Raw genomic sequence first — 17494 nt, forward strand, 5'->3', positions numbered from 1 at the left:
GTGCCCAAATCTTTTATTACCTGAGATGAATAAGTACAAATTTCTATTGTAGGCATAAGCAAGTGTTACCAGTTAAGCTAGTGAGAAAATGGCAAGTCTTTTCAAGTTTGTATCTAGCAACTTATTGTGATGCCTTTGTAGTCTTAGGGCTTGGTTACTCTTCTAAAGTTGCTTTTGACTGTGTTTTGGGAAGCACATTTACACAAGGATGCATGGCCTCATAAAGAAACTAGATGCAGTTCAGGACACTGATAATAAACTAGTTTAAGCCCATCTTACCTCCTGCCTCTTCATGAGATCAGATGTGTGCTGTCTACACCTTATTTGGGAAAGGATAGTTGATAGTTCATCTGTGTAACTGCTGTGGAGATTTGGGAGCATGTGTCGGAGACAGGGAATAATTGGTATTTTTTGGGTGGGGGGCTTTCTTTGGTGGCCACTTCAATGTAGTGGAGCGAAGGTTATGTTATCAAATTGTTTTTAATAGGTTTCAGAGGGGGGAAATCTTACCCTAACTTGGATTTCAAGATGAGGCAGGCTGAAAATAGCTAAACTACATACAACTAATAGCAGCTTTAGGAATTCTAATGTGGTGTTTGTTTCATTTTTAGGATCAAGCAGAATATACAGATTCAATTCAACTAGCTGATTGGGCAGTGTATATCATGGATAGACATTGGTTCATTCGTTTCTTTATGCATGTGTAGGAGAAAAAGGTAAGAGGATGGCAAATGACAGTATACATCTGGAATATTTGAATTAAGAGAGCGCCTTTAAATTTGCATCCTTGGTATGCTTCTTACATTGCAGTCCTCAACAGATCAGAAATTTATTTATTTATTGAGTTTCTGGCCTGCTGTTCCTTCTAGGGCAACAAACAACCAAGCAGGAAAACATTTTTTTCACCCCAGAGCCTTCCACAATAAGAGTTATGAATCAGTCTAATTTCTAGTAATGTTTCTAGGATGTTTTGTTTAAAGCAAGGACAAGGAAGATGTGGCCCTCAATATATTGTTACTTTTATCATTGCAGGCCACAATAGTGTTCTGCAATAGAATCATGCATTTTCAAATTTAAAGTTTAGAGCTTCCTGTTTGTAAGAAAATTATTATGGGCGGCGACCATTTTGGGCGTGATTGCTGACACGCTGGTCCTTTTGGACCCAGAAGAAGGTGGAGGGGTGGTGCACTTATATGTGCTATGCCAATGTACACAGGTTGGAAGTGGATCGCCCACATGAAATGGTTGCCATCTGTACTGTAAATTTAACAACTTTTAGCTGGGCTTTTGCAGTAAATGGGTGCTGTGAATAATACATACTTACTAATGTATTGGATTGTGAACTGAAGTGTATTTAAGGCCAAGTTTGCCTGCCTTTTCTTTAGACTCTGTTCTGGTTTTTTCCTTGAAACCTAGCTGTGGAATCAGGCACTGTCACTAAGTTCTTGATTTAATGTATTTTGGTTGCTTTCTCCAGCACAAATGTTTGCAGGATAGATTTGGGAGAAAGTTTTAGAAAGGTGCACATAACAAGCTAGCTTTTTTGTTTCACTTGTGAGGCTACATATATTGAATGACTGGGTTGTCTGGTTCATTGTGTGCATGCAAGGCCTACTATTTTGCATACTAGCACAGACTTCTTCAATGTCTGTTTGGATGGTGGCATTAAAAATTGCAGGCTTTGGTCTGAAATTAAGAGAGACTTGGACAGTTGGTCAAAATTGAAGCTTTCTTTGCTAGGCCGAATTGCTGCTATTAAGATGAATGTATTGCCTAAGATGTTGTTTTTGTTTCAAACATTGCAAATTGTGGACAAGACGGAGTGTTTCAGGAAGTGGCAGAGAGATATTTCTAAATTTGTCTGGCAGGGCAAAAAGCCCAGAATTAAGTTTAAGATATTAACTGATGCGAAAGAAAGAGGGGGCTTTGCCCTGCCAGACTTAAGGTTGTACTATGAAGCCGCAGCTTTCTGCTGGCTAAAAGACTGGCTACTTCTAGAGGACACTGATGTGTTAGATTTAGAAGGTTTTAACAATGCATTTGGTTGGCATGCATACTTATGGTATGATAAAGTTAAGATCAATAAGGCCTTTAAGAATCATATTGTCAGGAAAGCAGTGTTTAATGTCTGGACAAAATACAAAGACCTATTGGAAAATAAAACTCCAAGATGGCTATCACCTCTGGAGGCCAAGGCCCGAAAAAGACCCAATATGGAGGCCAAATGGCCGAAATATTGGGAAATAATAGAGAAAGAGGGCAATAATTGGAAATTGCAGAGTTTGGAAAAAATGAAAGACAAAGTGCGAGACTGGTTACACTACGCTCAGATTCAAGAAATTTTTAAAAAGGATAAAAAGTTAGGATTCCAGGTGGAGAAATCGAAGTTGGAAACAGAATTGTTAGAACCTAAGACTAAAGTACTCTCAAGAATGTATAACTTGCTGTTGAAATGGAATACACAAGATGAAATGGTTAAATCGGCCATGATAAAGTGGGCACAGGATATTGGGCATAATATTATGTTTGAGGATTGGGAAAGGTTGTGGACCACGGGGATGAACTTCACGGCATGTAATGCTCTGAAGGAAAATGTAATGAAAATGATATATAGGTGGTACATGACCCCAGTTAAACTTGCCAAAATATGCCATGTGCCAGACAATAAATGTTGGAAATGTAAGGAAAATGAAGGAACATTCTTTCACCTCTGGTGGACTTGTCCCAGGGTGAAGGTCTTCTGGGAAATGATATATAATGAGCTGAAAAAGGTATTTAAGTATACCTTCCTTAAGAAACCAGAGGCCTTCCTCTTGGGCATTGTCGGCCAGATGGTGCCAAAGAAGGATCGAACATTCTTTTTGTACGCAACAGCAGCAGCAAGGATACTTATCGCTAAGAAGTGGAAAACTCAAGATCTACCCACGCTGGAAGAATGGCAGATGCAGCTGATGGACTATATGCAACTGGCTGAGATGACTGGCAGAATTCGAGACCTGGGAGAAGAGAGGGTTGAAGAAGATTGGAGGAAATTTAAGACTTATTTACAAAAATACTGTGATTTGGTGGAAAGTTAAGTAGGATGTTTGATCATAAATAATTGGCCACCACAAAATCGGATCGGAATGGGATGTAAAGTGAGATTAAGAGAAATAAATTTGCAGAGGACTATATTTAAATAAGCGGTTATAAAATTTGCAAACTAGATGATAAATTGCATGGAAAAAATCTATGATGATGAAAATGGCAGCGGGAGATGTGAGGAAGTCCAAAGAAGTTATGAAACTCTGTTGAGATAAAAGTAAGGTTGTTTATTGTCTTTGTACTTTATTCTGTAAAAACCCCTAATAAAAATTTTATTAAAAAAAAAAAAAATTGCAGGCTTTGCTTCTGGTTAAAGAATTGGTTGATCCCCTGACTGTGTGCAGGAACAGGTCAGTTGTGTGCACTACACTTTATTATTACAGTGTTAATTTTAAAATTCTGTGTTCAGATTTCCTTCCCTATATAATAAACACTGTTGTAAGATATTCAAATCTCTCTTTTAATTTCTATAAGGTCCTTGATCTTGAATAAGTCATATCAGTCACATTGCATTTAAGACTTTAGTGTGAAATAGTATTACTTCCTTGGCTAATATGTTGGCTTGTTTTGAGTTGTTGTTCCAGTCCACCAGGAATATGTGATTGGCAAAGCTTAGGCTAAATGCTGCATCCTGTCATGCATTAATCTATGTTAGATACTGTAGATGCTGCAGATTCAAGAATTCAAAGCACAATAGCTAAAATATTATTGAATTAACAAGAGTCATCTTTTTAAAAGTCCATTATATAATTTATTTGACTGAAATGTTCAAGAGCCCATACTACAGTAAAGCTCACTAGATAGCTTTGGACAAGTCAGTGATTTTCAGTATAGCTTTGTTTCCTGTGGGGTTGTTTAATGTTCTGTAGAAAAGAAAGGAATGTATATTTGTATAAAGTGAAGATTTCTGAACTGTCACATCTACTCTTCTTTGCAATTATTGTTTCACCTCATCCATTCAAAACTTTTTTATGTAGAGATGGTTTATAAAGTTACTTGCCATTGGGGAGTTACCAAGATGATATATTTATTAGGTAACATATCCCAATGCGTCCTTGTAGTTCAAATCTGTTATATGGATGAGAAATGACTGGTAGCATTCTTGGGTCAAGCATAAATATTGAGTTGTGTGTGTGGTCGGAAGACTGATTACCATATTTTTTCGTGCATAAGACGCCCCCTATTTTTGGGGACTCCAAATTAAGAAAACACCCCTCAGCATTACCCATGTATAAGACGAGCCCCAATTTTAAACCTAATTTTTTGGTTAAAAAACAACCCTCGTCTTATACTCGGAAAAAATACGGTAATTTTTCCTGATTTGATACTTTAGTCACTACTAATTGAAATCCTGCTGATTTCTGTCTGAGTTAGTAACTGGATGCAACCCTGAGCCTGAGTGCCCAGGTTTCTGCAGTGGCCAGGAGTACATCTGCATAGCTAAAGCCAGTGTGCCAGCTGTGCCCGTTCCTGGAGATGTCTGATCTGCCCACAGTGACACACACCTTAGTTACATCCCATTTGAATTCTGTAACATGCTTTACATGGGTCTGCCTTTGAAAAGTGCTAGAAAACTTTTAAAGGGCCCAAGGAGCTCCACTGGCTACTGGTCTGTATCCGGGCACAATTCAAAGTGCTGGTTGTGACCTATAAAACCTTATACTGCTTAGGCCTTGGCTATCGGAAGGCCCAGGGTATTTCCCCATACAAACCTATTTGGGCTCTTGAGATGTTCGAGGTGGCCCTTCTCTCATTCCTGCCACGCTCACAGGCAGCTTTTGTGGGAACGCGGGAGAGGCTGCTCCCATGCTTTTGAACTCCCTTCCTGGTGAACCTAGACTGAACTCTGTCCTTGTGGTCCTTCCTCTGGTAGGTGAAGATTGTTTTATTCCAGCAGGCCTTTGGGAGCTGATTGCTTTTAAGGAAAGGGTTTTTAATAGTGTTGTGCTGTTTTTACTGTCTGTATTTTAATAGATTTATTTTTTACATTGTTTTAATTCCATTGTTGTTTAATTACTTTTCAACTATTATTGATTATAACTTTTTAGCTTTCTGTGTTTTAGCTGTGTTTGTACATTCTGGACAAATCTAGTTTTTATTCTTTTGTTTATTTATTCCCCACATTTTCCCCAGAACCAGGGCTCAAGGCAGCTTACAAAAATTAAAACAACGCTAGGCGATGCAGAAGGTGGGGTCTGGATTAGGACTGATGCCATCATGTGATGGCACTGGGGCTCACTGAAGATCCAGTAGTCCTGAGCCAGCTTAGTGCCCTTCCCCCTCTCCCACTAGAGCACACACACCTGGTCTGGTGGGTAGAATGGGGGAGTTCTGCTTTGGTAGAAGGAGTAGATACTAATGGAGGCTGGCAGTGTTAGGCAGTAAATTGGTTTCAGTAGATGATACATATTAATTTTGTTTCAAAGTTATTAATAATTGCCATTGTGAAGCTCACTGAATATGTTCATTTAGGAAGTCCTGCAATGTTTCTTATTTTACATAGGATCTTAGTTTTAGTGGATACATAAAAGAATAGATTGGTACATTTTCTATCATCATGCCAGTCATCCTGCTGTCATTTAACTAAATTTATATACAGTGGTACCTCGGTTTACAAACTTAATCCATTCTGGAAGTCCATTCTTAAACTGAAACCGTTCTTAAACCAAGGCACGCTTTCCCTAACGAGGCCTCACACTGCCGTTGCCCTTCCACCGTTCGGATTCCATTCTTAGACAGAGGTAAAGTTTGCAAACCGGGACACTATTTCTGGTTTTGCGGAGTTTGTAAACTGAATCGTTCTTAAACCGGACTGTTCTTAAACCAAGGTACCACTGTACTACTTAACTCAAACAAGAACTCTTTAAGTTGCTTACAAAAGACTTTTATTTCCAAAAGTTAGCTAAGAGTGTGATTCCAAGTGAGTTGTAGGTTGGGGTGTGAAGTGACTGTATTCTATTTTTAATCCTATGTTGGCTAGCACTGGCAAGGTTGGAGGTGTAAGGACAGACTTGTCTTCTTCTTGGCTCCTAGGGAGCCTTTTCTTTTTTAAAAGAATCACCCCATTGGTTCTAATGGAGAGGGAAATTAGATATACCAGTTCCAGAGTGGCATGGATGCAGACCTGATCGTGTCTCGGCCAGTCATACTCTGCCCTTGGAGTGCCTTGTTTCAGGGCCTAACATTGATTACTGCTAGTGAAAATAGAACTGTGCCTATGGAGCTTTCCCACATAACATCCCCCCTCCCCATTGGAGACATCTTCACTGCCATCAGAGGGACTCCTCCATGCAACCCTAACCCTTTCCATCCATTGGATCTGTGAGTTAGGTTTCCCCTTCCCGTCTTTAGAAAGAAAAGGAACAATATGATTTTATTAAGGTTTTTAAAAATAATAATACTTGCAGCAAATAACTAATAAAACCAAAATAAATCCTTAAGTCCCTTCTTTAGTCTAGAAGGCTTCTAATTTATTTGTATATCTGGCTGATATAGATGAGGCATTAGGAATTAGAGGATCAATACAGTTTCATCATCACAGTTTTGTAATACTGGGAAATGCTTTTGATTTTATAGGAAATAGTCAAACTAGCTTAAATTTTAAGCTTGGTAATAATCTCTAAATCTTATGATGGGACATTGGAATATTGCTAGAAGTTCATAACTGGCTGTCTGCTTGACAGGTTCAGACAAGGAGCTGGGTGGCATTTCCTGACAAATGGAGAACTATTTCCAGGCAGAGGCTTTTAACCTTGATAAGGTTTTAGATGAATTTGAACAAAATGAAGGTGAGTAACTTTTGTTAGGGCTGGAGATGCAAACTAATATCTGGATCTGTGACTCTGGTTGTATTTCTTTGTATTTCCTGTTCAATTGTAACTAACATCTGTTATGCATTTGCTGGGAATAAAAGTCTGAAAAGGATATTGAGAAATCTATTATTTTTTTTCTAGGTAGAAACAGTTAAAATAATTGTCTTAAAAATTTCAGTGATTACATGAATGATATCCCTGTATTAATTGGGTGTCAAACATTGGCACAATTGCATAGATAAATAATTCACAGGTGAGAATTGCTTGCAGCTAGAGCTAGTACAGATAAGATTAGCTGTCTGTGGATAAGAAGTAATCAGCTTCCATCTGCTATTTTGCCACCTAGAATGCACATACTCCCAGATCAATCCCCCATTTTACACTAAGTTCAGTGTTACATTTCATTGTGCTCCTAGTTAGCACAAGTCTTAACTAGCTTTTACAACACTGATTAATTGTTCGTTTCCTATACCTATGACTTTGCTAACTGATGGCTAAAATTTGCACATGATACTAACATAAACTGTGGCTTAGCACAAATGAGCAAATGTGTGGGTCCAGGGGATTGTGACCACTGCCCTTTTCCCCTGCTCCTGCTGCCAATGTGCTACCCAGGACTAAGCCATAGTTCGGCTTAGCCTTGCATTTGAACCCAGGCTCATGGTCTGTCTCCTCCAGATGAACCATGAGTGGTAAACCAAGAACAAATATTGGTTACAGCTTGTCGTTTGTGTTAGCATTTAGTTTACATCACAAAATAATAACAGTAAACTCCCTGAGTAATCACAAATAACTAGGGGGGAATTCAGCTTCACGCTGTTACAAATGTTCCATCTGTACAAGCATATCAGTTTCCCAGATGCTCTTGTGTGCTGTTTTGGGGATTCTCCCAAGCCCTTGAGCAAATTATAGATGTTGCATGTGTGGGAGGGGAAAGCCCTGTTGTGGAAGCCTTCCTCTAATGGGGTTTGGTAGGTGTATTCCTCCCTAGGTTCTGTGGGTTGTTGTAGGAATACAAGAGCTTATTAACTTACTAACTACATTACTAAATGTGTACATTGAGGAGAGAGAAGAAAAAATGGCATTCACACAATACTGAAACATCAAACATGTTTTGTAAAATTAAATTCCCAAGTGGTTTGTTTGTCTGTGATTGCTGTATTCCCTGTTACGTGATTTGTATGTAGCTAAGTCACTTTCCTCCCTATACTATGCTACTTCACTGTTCCGCTGTTGTGAATGCATGCTATAACGATAGGATTTATCATTGTATAATTTGTACAAGTAGGGCATTCTCTGGCATGAAACGTGTAACAATGGAAACAGGCAAACCTAAGAAGAGCTTGGCTGGATTAGATGAAAGGTCTGTCAAGTTTAGCATCCTGTTTCTCACATAAACCAAAGAGGTGCCTTTGGGGAGATTATAAGTAGGCTATTTCCACTCCCACTTTTTCTCCCCAAGACCTAGTAATGTGGTATACTGCTTCCAGACATGGAGGCTTCATATAGTCATCATAACTAATAGGCATTGTTAGACTAATTGATGGAAGGTCTAATCCCATTTTTAAAGCCATCACAGCTAATGGTCATCTTGTGGCACCACATGCCATTAATAAATAAATAGCTTTTATAAGGAAAAACACAACCTTTGGTGTTTAATGACTCCAACTACAGAAGCAATCAAAGTGCTATTTGAGAGTTAATGTGATTTGGTTACCTTTTTTGGCCAACATTTATTCGCTAGTTGGGCTGATAGAAATGACTTTCTTAGGACTTATCCATGCTGTAGTATTCTTCTGAGAAACGAAAATGGTTTTAGTCTGTGGGTATAACTCATAGACTAATTGCTTTCCTGAGTGGTTTCCCTTTTTACGGTGCTAAATGATGTATTTGCAAAAAGCAGATATGATTCCTGGATTGCTGTTTGAGAAAGCACCACAGCAGCCTGAAGGGCGGATGCTGGAAGAAGGACGGTTAGAGAGGCAAAAAGCAGCCCCTTTTGGGGAGTGTGAGGACTAAATTTTGAGAGGATTTTTGCTTTTGCTGTTGCTGGCATTGAGCATTGTGTGCCAAGACGATATCATCGTCAGCCACATGTGGCTGAATTGGGTGAATCTGTCTCTTTATCCAGCCGTTCTTCAGTGGGTGGAGAAGTTGCAGCTCTTCATTTATCATTTTTTTATTTATATTTACTAAATTTGCATACTGCCCTTCATCCACCTATCTCAGGGCAGTTCATCTGAATGCTGTAGTGACAGATTTTCCTCCCTAGAAAGGGTCTCTGCTTCCTCCCCAGTCACTACTGCAGCTGAAGAGTTCTTAAAACACTCACCACCTTAAACTGGTATAGTACTGCAAATTTATTACCATAAGAATGCCAAAATAGGTTTGATTGGTTTATGTTTGTGTGCGTGTATAAAAGGCAGTAGGTGCACTTTGATGAAGTATTTATATTTTGGGCATGGTTTAGATTGCAAACTGGCAGCCAAGCTAGATGATATTAGAAATGCATGTTCTCCTTTAATGTGGCCTGCTTTTAAAAAATAAATTGGGGGGGGGAGGGGGTGTGAACCCTCCACTGCTATTTGCCCTGAGGGAGAAGCTGCCATTGGTGACAGTGGCAACTTTCCTTTCTGGTAAATAGCAGCATCTGTATCATGTGTATAAAAAGAACCATGGTGCGGGGGAAAGGGACAAACACCAGTTTTTAAGCATTGCAGCTCCAGTCCTGATGAGCTTCTTAATGTTTGCTATTCTCCCCTCCCAAAAAAAGACATGTGAAATGGGACCATGCATTTCTCATTTTGTCTAGTTTTACCCAGAACAGTATATACAGTTGGCAGTAGTATACTAACTAGTGGACTTTCTGTGCTTGGGCCCTATTACCTTTACAGAGGTTTTCAATATAGTATATGATTATTTTTTTCATTATATGTGGAACAAACATGCATTTATTTAACTTTACATGATCTCTGTTTTGATTTTGGCAACTGGAAAATGTATAAAGCAGTTTATTTGAGTGTTTCTGCAGTGTTCCTAACCTATATAGTTATGTAAAACACTTAAGAATTGGAATACTGTTAACAATGCCATCTACAAAGGGAACAGTAACTAGAAATGCTTTTGCTTCCACAATATTTTTCAGTATAAGAAGCTATTTGCAATTATTTTAATCTCATTTATGCTTACGATAATTCTGTGAAGTTAGCTAAAGCTGCAAGATGATGTCTTGCCCAAGGTCACCCAATTAGCTTTAAGATTAAACAGGAATTTCAATGTGCTTTTGAGTCTCCAAAATTGACATTCAGTTCAGTTTGCTGTGCTATATTGTCCCCAGCTTCTTTGAATAACTTGTATGATGTCAGTTCTTGTTTGGGTTTTACATGTTTGTCATAATTAATGCTGTTGTTTTGTACTTCCTCTGGTTTGCAGCTAAATATATCAATCAAGATGTTAAGATGACGTATTCCCATAATATGTGTATTATAAAGAAATATTTCTGTTCCAGGCCTTAGAGACTAATCAAAACCAGAAATCTAACTTGGGAGCCAAACTAATAATCTAGAGAAATGTATGACTGCATTTTCATCTTTTTGAATTTGATTTAAAAAATAGCAGTTGTGGGAGTACCTAATCTGCATTGGGTCTCCAGCACAGGGTAAGGAATATTTTAATACTTTGTCTCCCTTAAGCTGCTATTCACTCTTGAATGAAAAACATATGACACCCACTTGTGTGTTCTTCTAGGGCAAATAGCAACTTATGGGTGGTTTTCATTGGGAAACTTCAAGAGGTAAAGTGTTAAACCAACCTACACTGTGGTTCTGATTTAGACTGAGACCTTTGTGACTGTAGAACTGCATACATTTCAAAAGATGGAAATACAGTAATTTTCATGCAAACTGGGATCTTGTCTGACCCTGGGTTTAAGCTAGTTTAACTATAATTGCTTCTTGCAAAATAAGATAATTATTGTTATGCAATACACTTGCAATGTAGTACCCACACAGGGGTGAAGGATTGCTGCACTTCAGGGGGTTGGACTAGATGGCTCTCGTGGTTCCTTCCAACTCTGTAATTCTGTGGTCTACAGTTCTTGGAATTATTTGGAACATACCATGATAATGAAATGAGTGAATGTTTATAGTGTAAGACCTAATTAAAACAATCCTTCCAACTGCTGATAAACAAAGCTTAGGTGTGTGCCTCTACTAGTACCGTATTGGCCCGAATGTAAGCCGCACCCGAATAAAAGCCGCATCTTTAAAATTTGGGGGGGGGGGGGGAGGAAAAAAGAAAATACCTGAATACAAGCTGCTCCCTTAAAATTCCGCAGGCATTCACACCTGTTCCGTTTTACCATATATCTGTTTCAGCAGCAATATCATAAAAGCCAATTTTTGTAAGGTCGCAAATTTAAGCCATACTTTAAACTTTCCACGGCCAGAATTTGGGGAAAAAAGTGAGGCTTATATTCAGGCCAATACAGTAGCATGTATTTTTCCTTTGATATACAAACATTTGAACTTCTTGTGCAAAGTACAAGTTACATATGCTGAATTTATTGCATATTGATTTAAGTTACTTATCTTTTCAGATGAAGCTATTTCACCTGCTTTGTTGGATGCAAAGTGGAATAAGATCCTAGATCCTCCTTCCCATCGGCTGTCTTTTAACCCAGCTCTGGCCAACGTGAATGAATCCACAATTCCTAATGAGTGTCCGCAAAAGTTGAAATCATTCTCCCTGTCTCAGTTAGCCACTGCATCAACAGGAGGAGGAGATTGCTGTTCTAATGGAAAGAATCTTAATATAAGACAAGAAAGCCCAAAAATGTGGATTGATGATCAGGCAGCAACAGATGATCATCAGCTAGTTAAGAGAAATAGCAATCGAAATGCCCTGTACAATTTGATGGATGAAGAAGGAAGGAAAAAGAAACCAGAAGAAAAAAACGTTCTTGTAGTAGCAGTCATGCATAACTGTGACAAAAAAGGACTGCAAAGTGATTTGTTAGATTGTAGAAATTACAGCAATTCCCCTAGAATGGATACGGTTAGCTTTACACTGGATAATGAAACCCAACAAACTGATCACATTGATGTTACTGTAAACGGGTCCATTGAAAAAGATTCAGATACTGAAAAAGATGCAGTACAAGCAAACAGGCTACCTGCAGAAGAAGATTTTTTCAACCATTGTAGTGTTGCTGCTTCTGCCTGCTTATCCAGTGGATATTCTTCTCGGTTAAAGGAGAATGATAATTCAAATAAAGACCTTCATTTCTCAGAAACTGCAGCAGCAGGGATGAATGTAATTACATTGCAGAGGCCACTTGGCCCTGGTGTTAAAATACAGCAAAGCTGTGCGTCAGGTGAGGGTTTTGATACTGATGCTGTTGCTCAGCTGGAAACTAGAAACTGTTTACCTAGTTCACGTAATTGTGGTTTCTCCACAGAGGTTTCTGTTGCAGAACCAGCAGCCCAGCCATTTCAGTCAGGGATATGTGAGGTCTCTGCAACTTGTCAGCCAAATACGCTTGAAAGTGGTAATCACGGTGAAAGTTCTGACGGACATTTGGCCTCTATGGATGTTGGTGCTGCTGACAACGAAGCTGACAAATATGAAAAAATACTCAGCTCAACTGAATTGCTCAGCACGGCAGTTTGTTTATCAGAATCTCAGGAGATGGCAAATGGGGAACTGACTAAAGAAAATCAGATCAGTAATGAGCAAACACCTGGGGAGGATGAAACACTGTTGCATACAGCAAAGCGGGAGGAAGCATGTAGTAGTAATGGAGATAGCAGCGATGGCATGACAGTAGCAAGTCAGGACTTAAAGGGAGCATATATGGATGAGTTTGAAGATTCCAGCCCCACTGATGTCATGAGTACATCGGCATCAAGTGCTCTGCTCAATTGTTGTGATTCCTATGGAATACAGAACCCAATTCTTGCTCATATTCCAAAGACTTTACCCTCCAAGGAAGACTCAGTGACTGAGGAAAAGGAGATAGAGGAGAGCAAATCAGAATGTTACAATAATGTTTATGAACAAAGAGGAAATGAGGCCACAGAGAGAAGTGGGCTCATTTTGAACTGCACTGGTGACCAAATTAAAAAAAAACATTTACATAATCTCTGCAGTCAGGTACCATCCGAAACAAGTCAAGCATCACCAAAACAAGCAGCTAGTCTGCAGCCTCTCAGTGTTCCTTTTGGTGGTGCCCGACCCAAACAGCCTACAAATCTTAAACTACAAATTCCAAAGCCATTATCGGACCATTTACAAAATGATCTGGTTCCCCCAAACTGTGGAGGAAACAGTAAAAACAAAAATGATGTATCTGGAAAAGTAAAAGTAGGTGAAAACATAGCAAATGTATTTTCTGATGAAACATCACTGAGTGCATCAGTCACAGATATTGGCGGGGAGCATTCTGATGATTATAAATCTGGGGTTTCTAGTAGTTCGTGCCTTGCAGCAGCTTCAGATAGTCCGGACAACGACCTTGGAGCTGGCCAGTTTGGAGTTCCTACAAGAAAGCCATTTACTACTTTGGGTGAAGTGGCTCCAGTCTGGGTTCCAGATTCTCAAGCACCAAACTGCATGAAATGTGAGGCCAGATTTACATTCACTAAAAGGCGACACCATTGCAGAGCCTGTGGAAAGGTATGTTTATATTTAATGAAATATTTTCGCAAATGATTGAAGCCACAGAATTGGGGGGATATTTTTAGTAAGCATTTTGTAGTTTTTAGCAAATTAAGGTTAGATATCTATTTATTTTAATGGCTACTGAAAATAACATGAGTGATAAAGGTATTATTAATTGTTATTTTTGTGTCAAGCTAGAAAACAAATATACACCCCAAATAAATAACTTCTTGAATCTTATGGGGTCCCCCCCCCAAGCACACTTTGTGATTAAGTATAGGCAGAAGCAGAGCTGCAGCACTAGGTTTCTGGCAGAGGTGTTGTTGCTGCAGCTTACTGGGAGGTAGTGGAGCAAGGTGACAGAGAGGTCACCACACCAACTTCTGTGATGCCTCATACCTTGGCTTCCTCCTCCTGATAAGTAGCAGCAGCAGCCCAGCTGATGGGAATCTAGGGTGCTGCTCTGCCCCACTGGGTAAACCACTTTTCACTATAGGCTGCTTGCTGTGGTGAGTGTGGCATTACATTCTGGCAAGAATAAGAAACAGCCAACCTTCACCCCAGCTTTCAAGCTGTGGGGTGGTCCATGATGAGAGGTTGGGAGGTGGTTTGGCAGCTGGTGAGCCCGGCGATGGAGACCAAATTGCCAACCCTTCTGCTGGCCTTTCCTGCTCCAGATCAGAAAGGGTGAAAGCAGAGGGAGGGGTAAAGAGGTGTCTTCAGGCAGTGGCTGTTTCCTGACTTGCCTTTTCCTTTTTAAGTAGAGTGTTGTATGTCGTTCTCTAAAGGTGCTTGCCATGCTTTCAAGCCGTTGCTGCAAGCAGTAAGCAATCTCTGCCCTGAATGTTTGATCAGCCAAGAATTAATTGATTTGCTTGTTATTTCATACATTTGTGGTATCACTATTACAATAAAACACCACTCCAAATTATTAGAAGATTCTAGGGTTGAGAGGGAATGTTGTGATAGCTAAAAATACATGATGTTGGTTATGGGTAAAGCACTTCTCTGTACAAGTACTTCTTATATAGGTTAGGTTGGACCATTTTACAAGTGGTTTTAGCACACATCAGTATAAATAAGCCCACAAACATTATGTTCCCTCAAAATCTTGATATCCCACCTGCCTGCATGTAACTAATTCATTAGCAGATTTAGAGACGATGAAAAATATTTTCTGTCAGGTTGCCTGAAAGGAATGCTGACTTAGCATAAGTGACCAAACAAAAAGTCATTTGTAAGCCTGGTTTTGTATCATGTTATCCGGTTTTCAGCTGAAAAAATACCAATATTTTGTTTTTTTAATATTCCTGAGAAATAAGTAAATGTGTGGCATTTAGGATTTCTGTGCTTTCATTTTAAATTGGATGTAAAATAAGCCTGATATCTTGGGCCCTTATAAAAATACAGACCTGAATATTGTTCTCAGCTAAGACAAGGTAAAGTAGAATTAAGAGAATAAAAGATCTGTAATCAGCACAGCTGTGCATGGTGCTGTAGAAATGGAATATCACAGTGTTTTATTTAGCAATTATCCATTTTATTTATCAAAGAAAGCACAGGGGCTTTTCTTTCAGTGGGATTCCTGCTTGTAGTTAGGGCTTTTTAAACCATTTAACTATAATAGACACCTCTTTCTTCCCATTTGAAACTTGTTTTACACTGAGAGCCCCTTCAGGCTGGTGTTTTATCACAGGTTTATTCCGCAACGTATCCTTGGCACAATAATAGTGCAAAAGTGGTGGATTTATTTTGCTTAAATTTGTTCTGTGATGCTGCCCCACTGCTGCCTCATTATTGTTGCACAGAGGGGTATAGTGCAACAGAACCAGAACATTTGCAGTATAAAAAGTAATAGGGTTTCAGCAGCAGTGGCGTAGCGTGGGTTGTCAGCACCCGGGGCAAGGCAAGTAATTTGCGCCCCCTAACCCGTGGATTTACCCCCCCCCAACCCTACCCCCCAGATGTTGCGCCCGGTGCGGCCGCCCCCCCCCCTGCACCCCCACGAACCGGAACTGTTCAGCAGACAGTTGCAGGATATGCACTGGTTGAAAATGAAGAAATGTGGCTGCCCCAAAACCTTTGCAGGTAGAAACAGTATTGAAAGTGGGATTGCATGTCACTGCCCTGATAGCATCACTGTAGTTTCTTGCTGTCTAAGAACCTCTCTCTCCCTTAATATTTCATACTGATGCACAAATTGGTATAGGTAATAATCACTATAACATCCAACACTAAGCTGATGTTTTCCTTTACATGAAGCGTTTTGGCATTGCTTTATTTACAGTTCATTTCCTCTGGGCAGCAGATTTTTCATTGACCTTGACCTTGTTTGAATAAGCATTACTGTATCCAGAAGGATCTACTTTTTCTCCAGTGAATAAGTTACATAAGAACTTGCACCTTACTGAATTCAACTTTAGCAAAGATGGTCCTGAACATGGGTTAAAAAAGGTGTAACAATTGATTTGGGGAGATCCTCTGTAGAGATTAGGCCAGTTTGTATTTTTCTTTCTCCATGAGATAATGAGGGAAGAGACATCTTCCATACATGTTACAAGAATTTTCAGCAATTAATCTAAAGCTTTCATTTCTGTAAAAGGATTATTGTTAAATATTTGGTTTGTTTAAAGTAGTAGGGATGTTTGGAATAGTAAATTATGAATGAAAAGTTAATATTTCATTTCCCAGCTTAGGGCATTGATTTTTTTCATAAATTTAAATTGCCATCCTAGTTTACTGTTGAGCTGAATTTTCCAGCAACAACCCCTCCATGAGTGTAGAAATATAAAATATTGTATGTTTTTTTGGAGTGTGGAAAATTTCATTCAAAGTTGAGTGGCTGTTTAATTTTTCATTAAATATATATTGTTAGATCACAGGAAGGAAAGTACAAGAACCTCATTAGAAATTGAAATGCTACTGTCTATGCAATATAAGGCAATAACTAATAGGACAAAACCAGCCTTACTTCCTGAATTAAAACCAGGAGCTATTTTGGGTACATTTTGACTATGCTTGAGTATATTTGCTGTTTGATAAAGGTGAAGTTATGCTTGGCTGCTATGAAACTGTAAATGTTGACTGGCTAACTGTTTCAGTGTAGGTGCATTGAGACCTCAACACAGAGTTGAGGACAAATGTGTTCAGACCTCTAATGACTTAATTTTATGAAGTGGGAAAGTGGCCAAGGTTATAAAGACTGTTAGATTTTGATATTCTGCACAGGACGATACCACAATATTAACTCAGACATTTCCTGTTTTCAGCATAATCAAATAATGTGAATAATGGGTGCCTCTAGTTTTATTATATCCCATTATGTTATATTCTGTCTGATCAATATAAATCCCGTAATTCATTACAAGACAGGAATATTGTACTAACTTGTAGTCATAAAAGAGTGCTAAGTGACTGAATATGTTTTCTCTATTTTACTTAAGGTCTTCTGTGCAGCCTGCTGCAGTCTAAAATGCAAACTGCTATATATGGACAGAAAGGAAGCCAGAGTGTGTGTAATTTGCCATTCGGTCCTAATGAATGGTAAGTAACAGGGTAGGAACCAAATGTAAGTTCCGCTAACATTGTGCTGTACAGGACCAACCATGTACATGAGTGGGATAAATAATGTGGCCTAGTGCATTTTGTTTCCCTACTAGAAATTATTTCAATATGGATAATTATTATCTAAAGTGATGTCCCAATCTAAAGCCTATCTGTACTCATGAGCTATTTCAAAACTAACCTGTTTCCACAATTCCTGATTTATAGAAGAAACTAGGCAGGCTCAATGTTTGTGCATGGAGTTTGATTGTTCTGGATCCCATCAGAGCTTTAAATAGTGTCAGATGACTTGAACTCACTTTTCCAGTTAGAAATCCGTGCACCTCCTATACAAGTAGAGATAGAGATAGGTGTACAATTTGTTGTGATTTAAT

At 39.0% G+C, this 17494-nt stretch overlaps 1 protein-coding gene across 5 annotated transcripts in view; it reads left to right on the top strand.

The window, feature by feature from the left end:
• ZFYVE9 (zinc finger FYVE-type containing 9) overlaps positions 1–17494 on the top strand; it is a 51995-nt gene that overhangs the window by 11358 nt on the left and 23143 nt on the right. Inside the window, exons 2-6 of one of the 5 annotated variants that reach the window (XM_083742323.1) lie at positions 612–716; positions 6768–6872; positions 10405–10554; positions 11494–13571; positions 17000–17099. In XM_083742323.1, coding sequence (XP_083598449.1) covers positions 11730–13571; positions 17000–17099 — 1942 coding nt within the window. In that variant the 5' untranslated portion in view covers positions 612–716; positions 6768–6872; positions 10405–10554; positions 11494–11729. The remainder of the gene's footprint in view (positions 1–611; positions 717–6767; positions 6873–10404; positions 10555–11493; positions 13572–16999; positions 17100–17494) is intronic. The other 4 variants (XM_083742321.1, XM_083742322.1, XM_083742325.1 and 1 more) reach the window with 4 other exon arrangements.

Source organism: Podarcis gaigeae (assembly GCF_964106915.1).
Source record: "Podarcis gaigeae genome assembly, chromosome: 6".
Taxonomy (NCBI): domain Eukaryota; kingdom Metazoa; phylum Chordata; class Lepidosauria; order Squamata; family Lacertidae; genus Podarcis; species Podarcis gaigeae.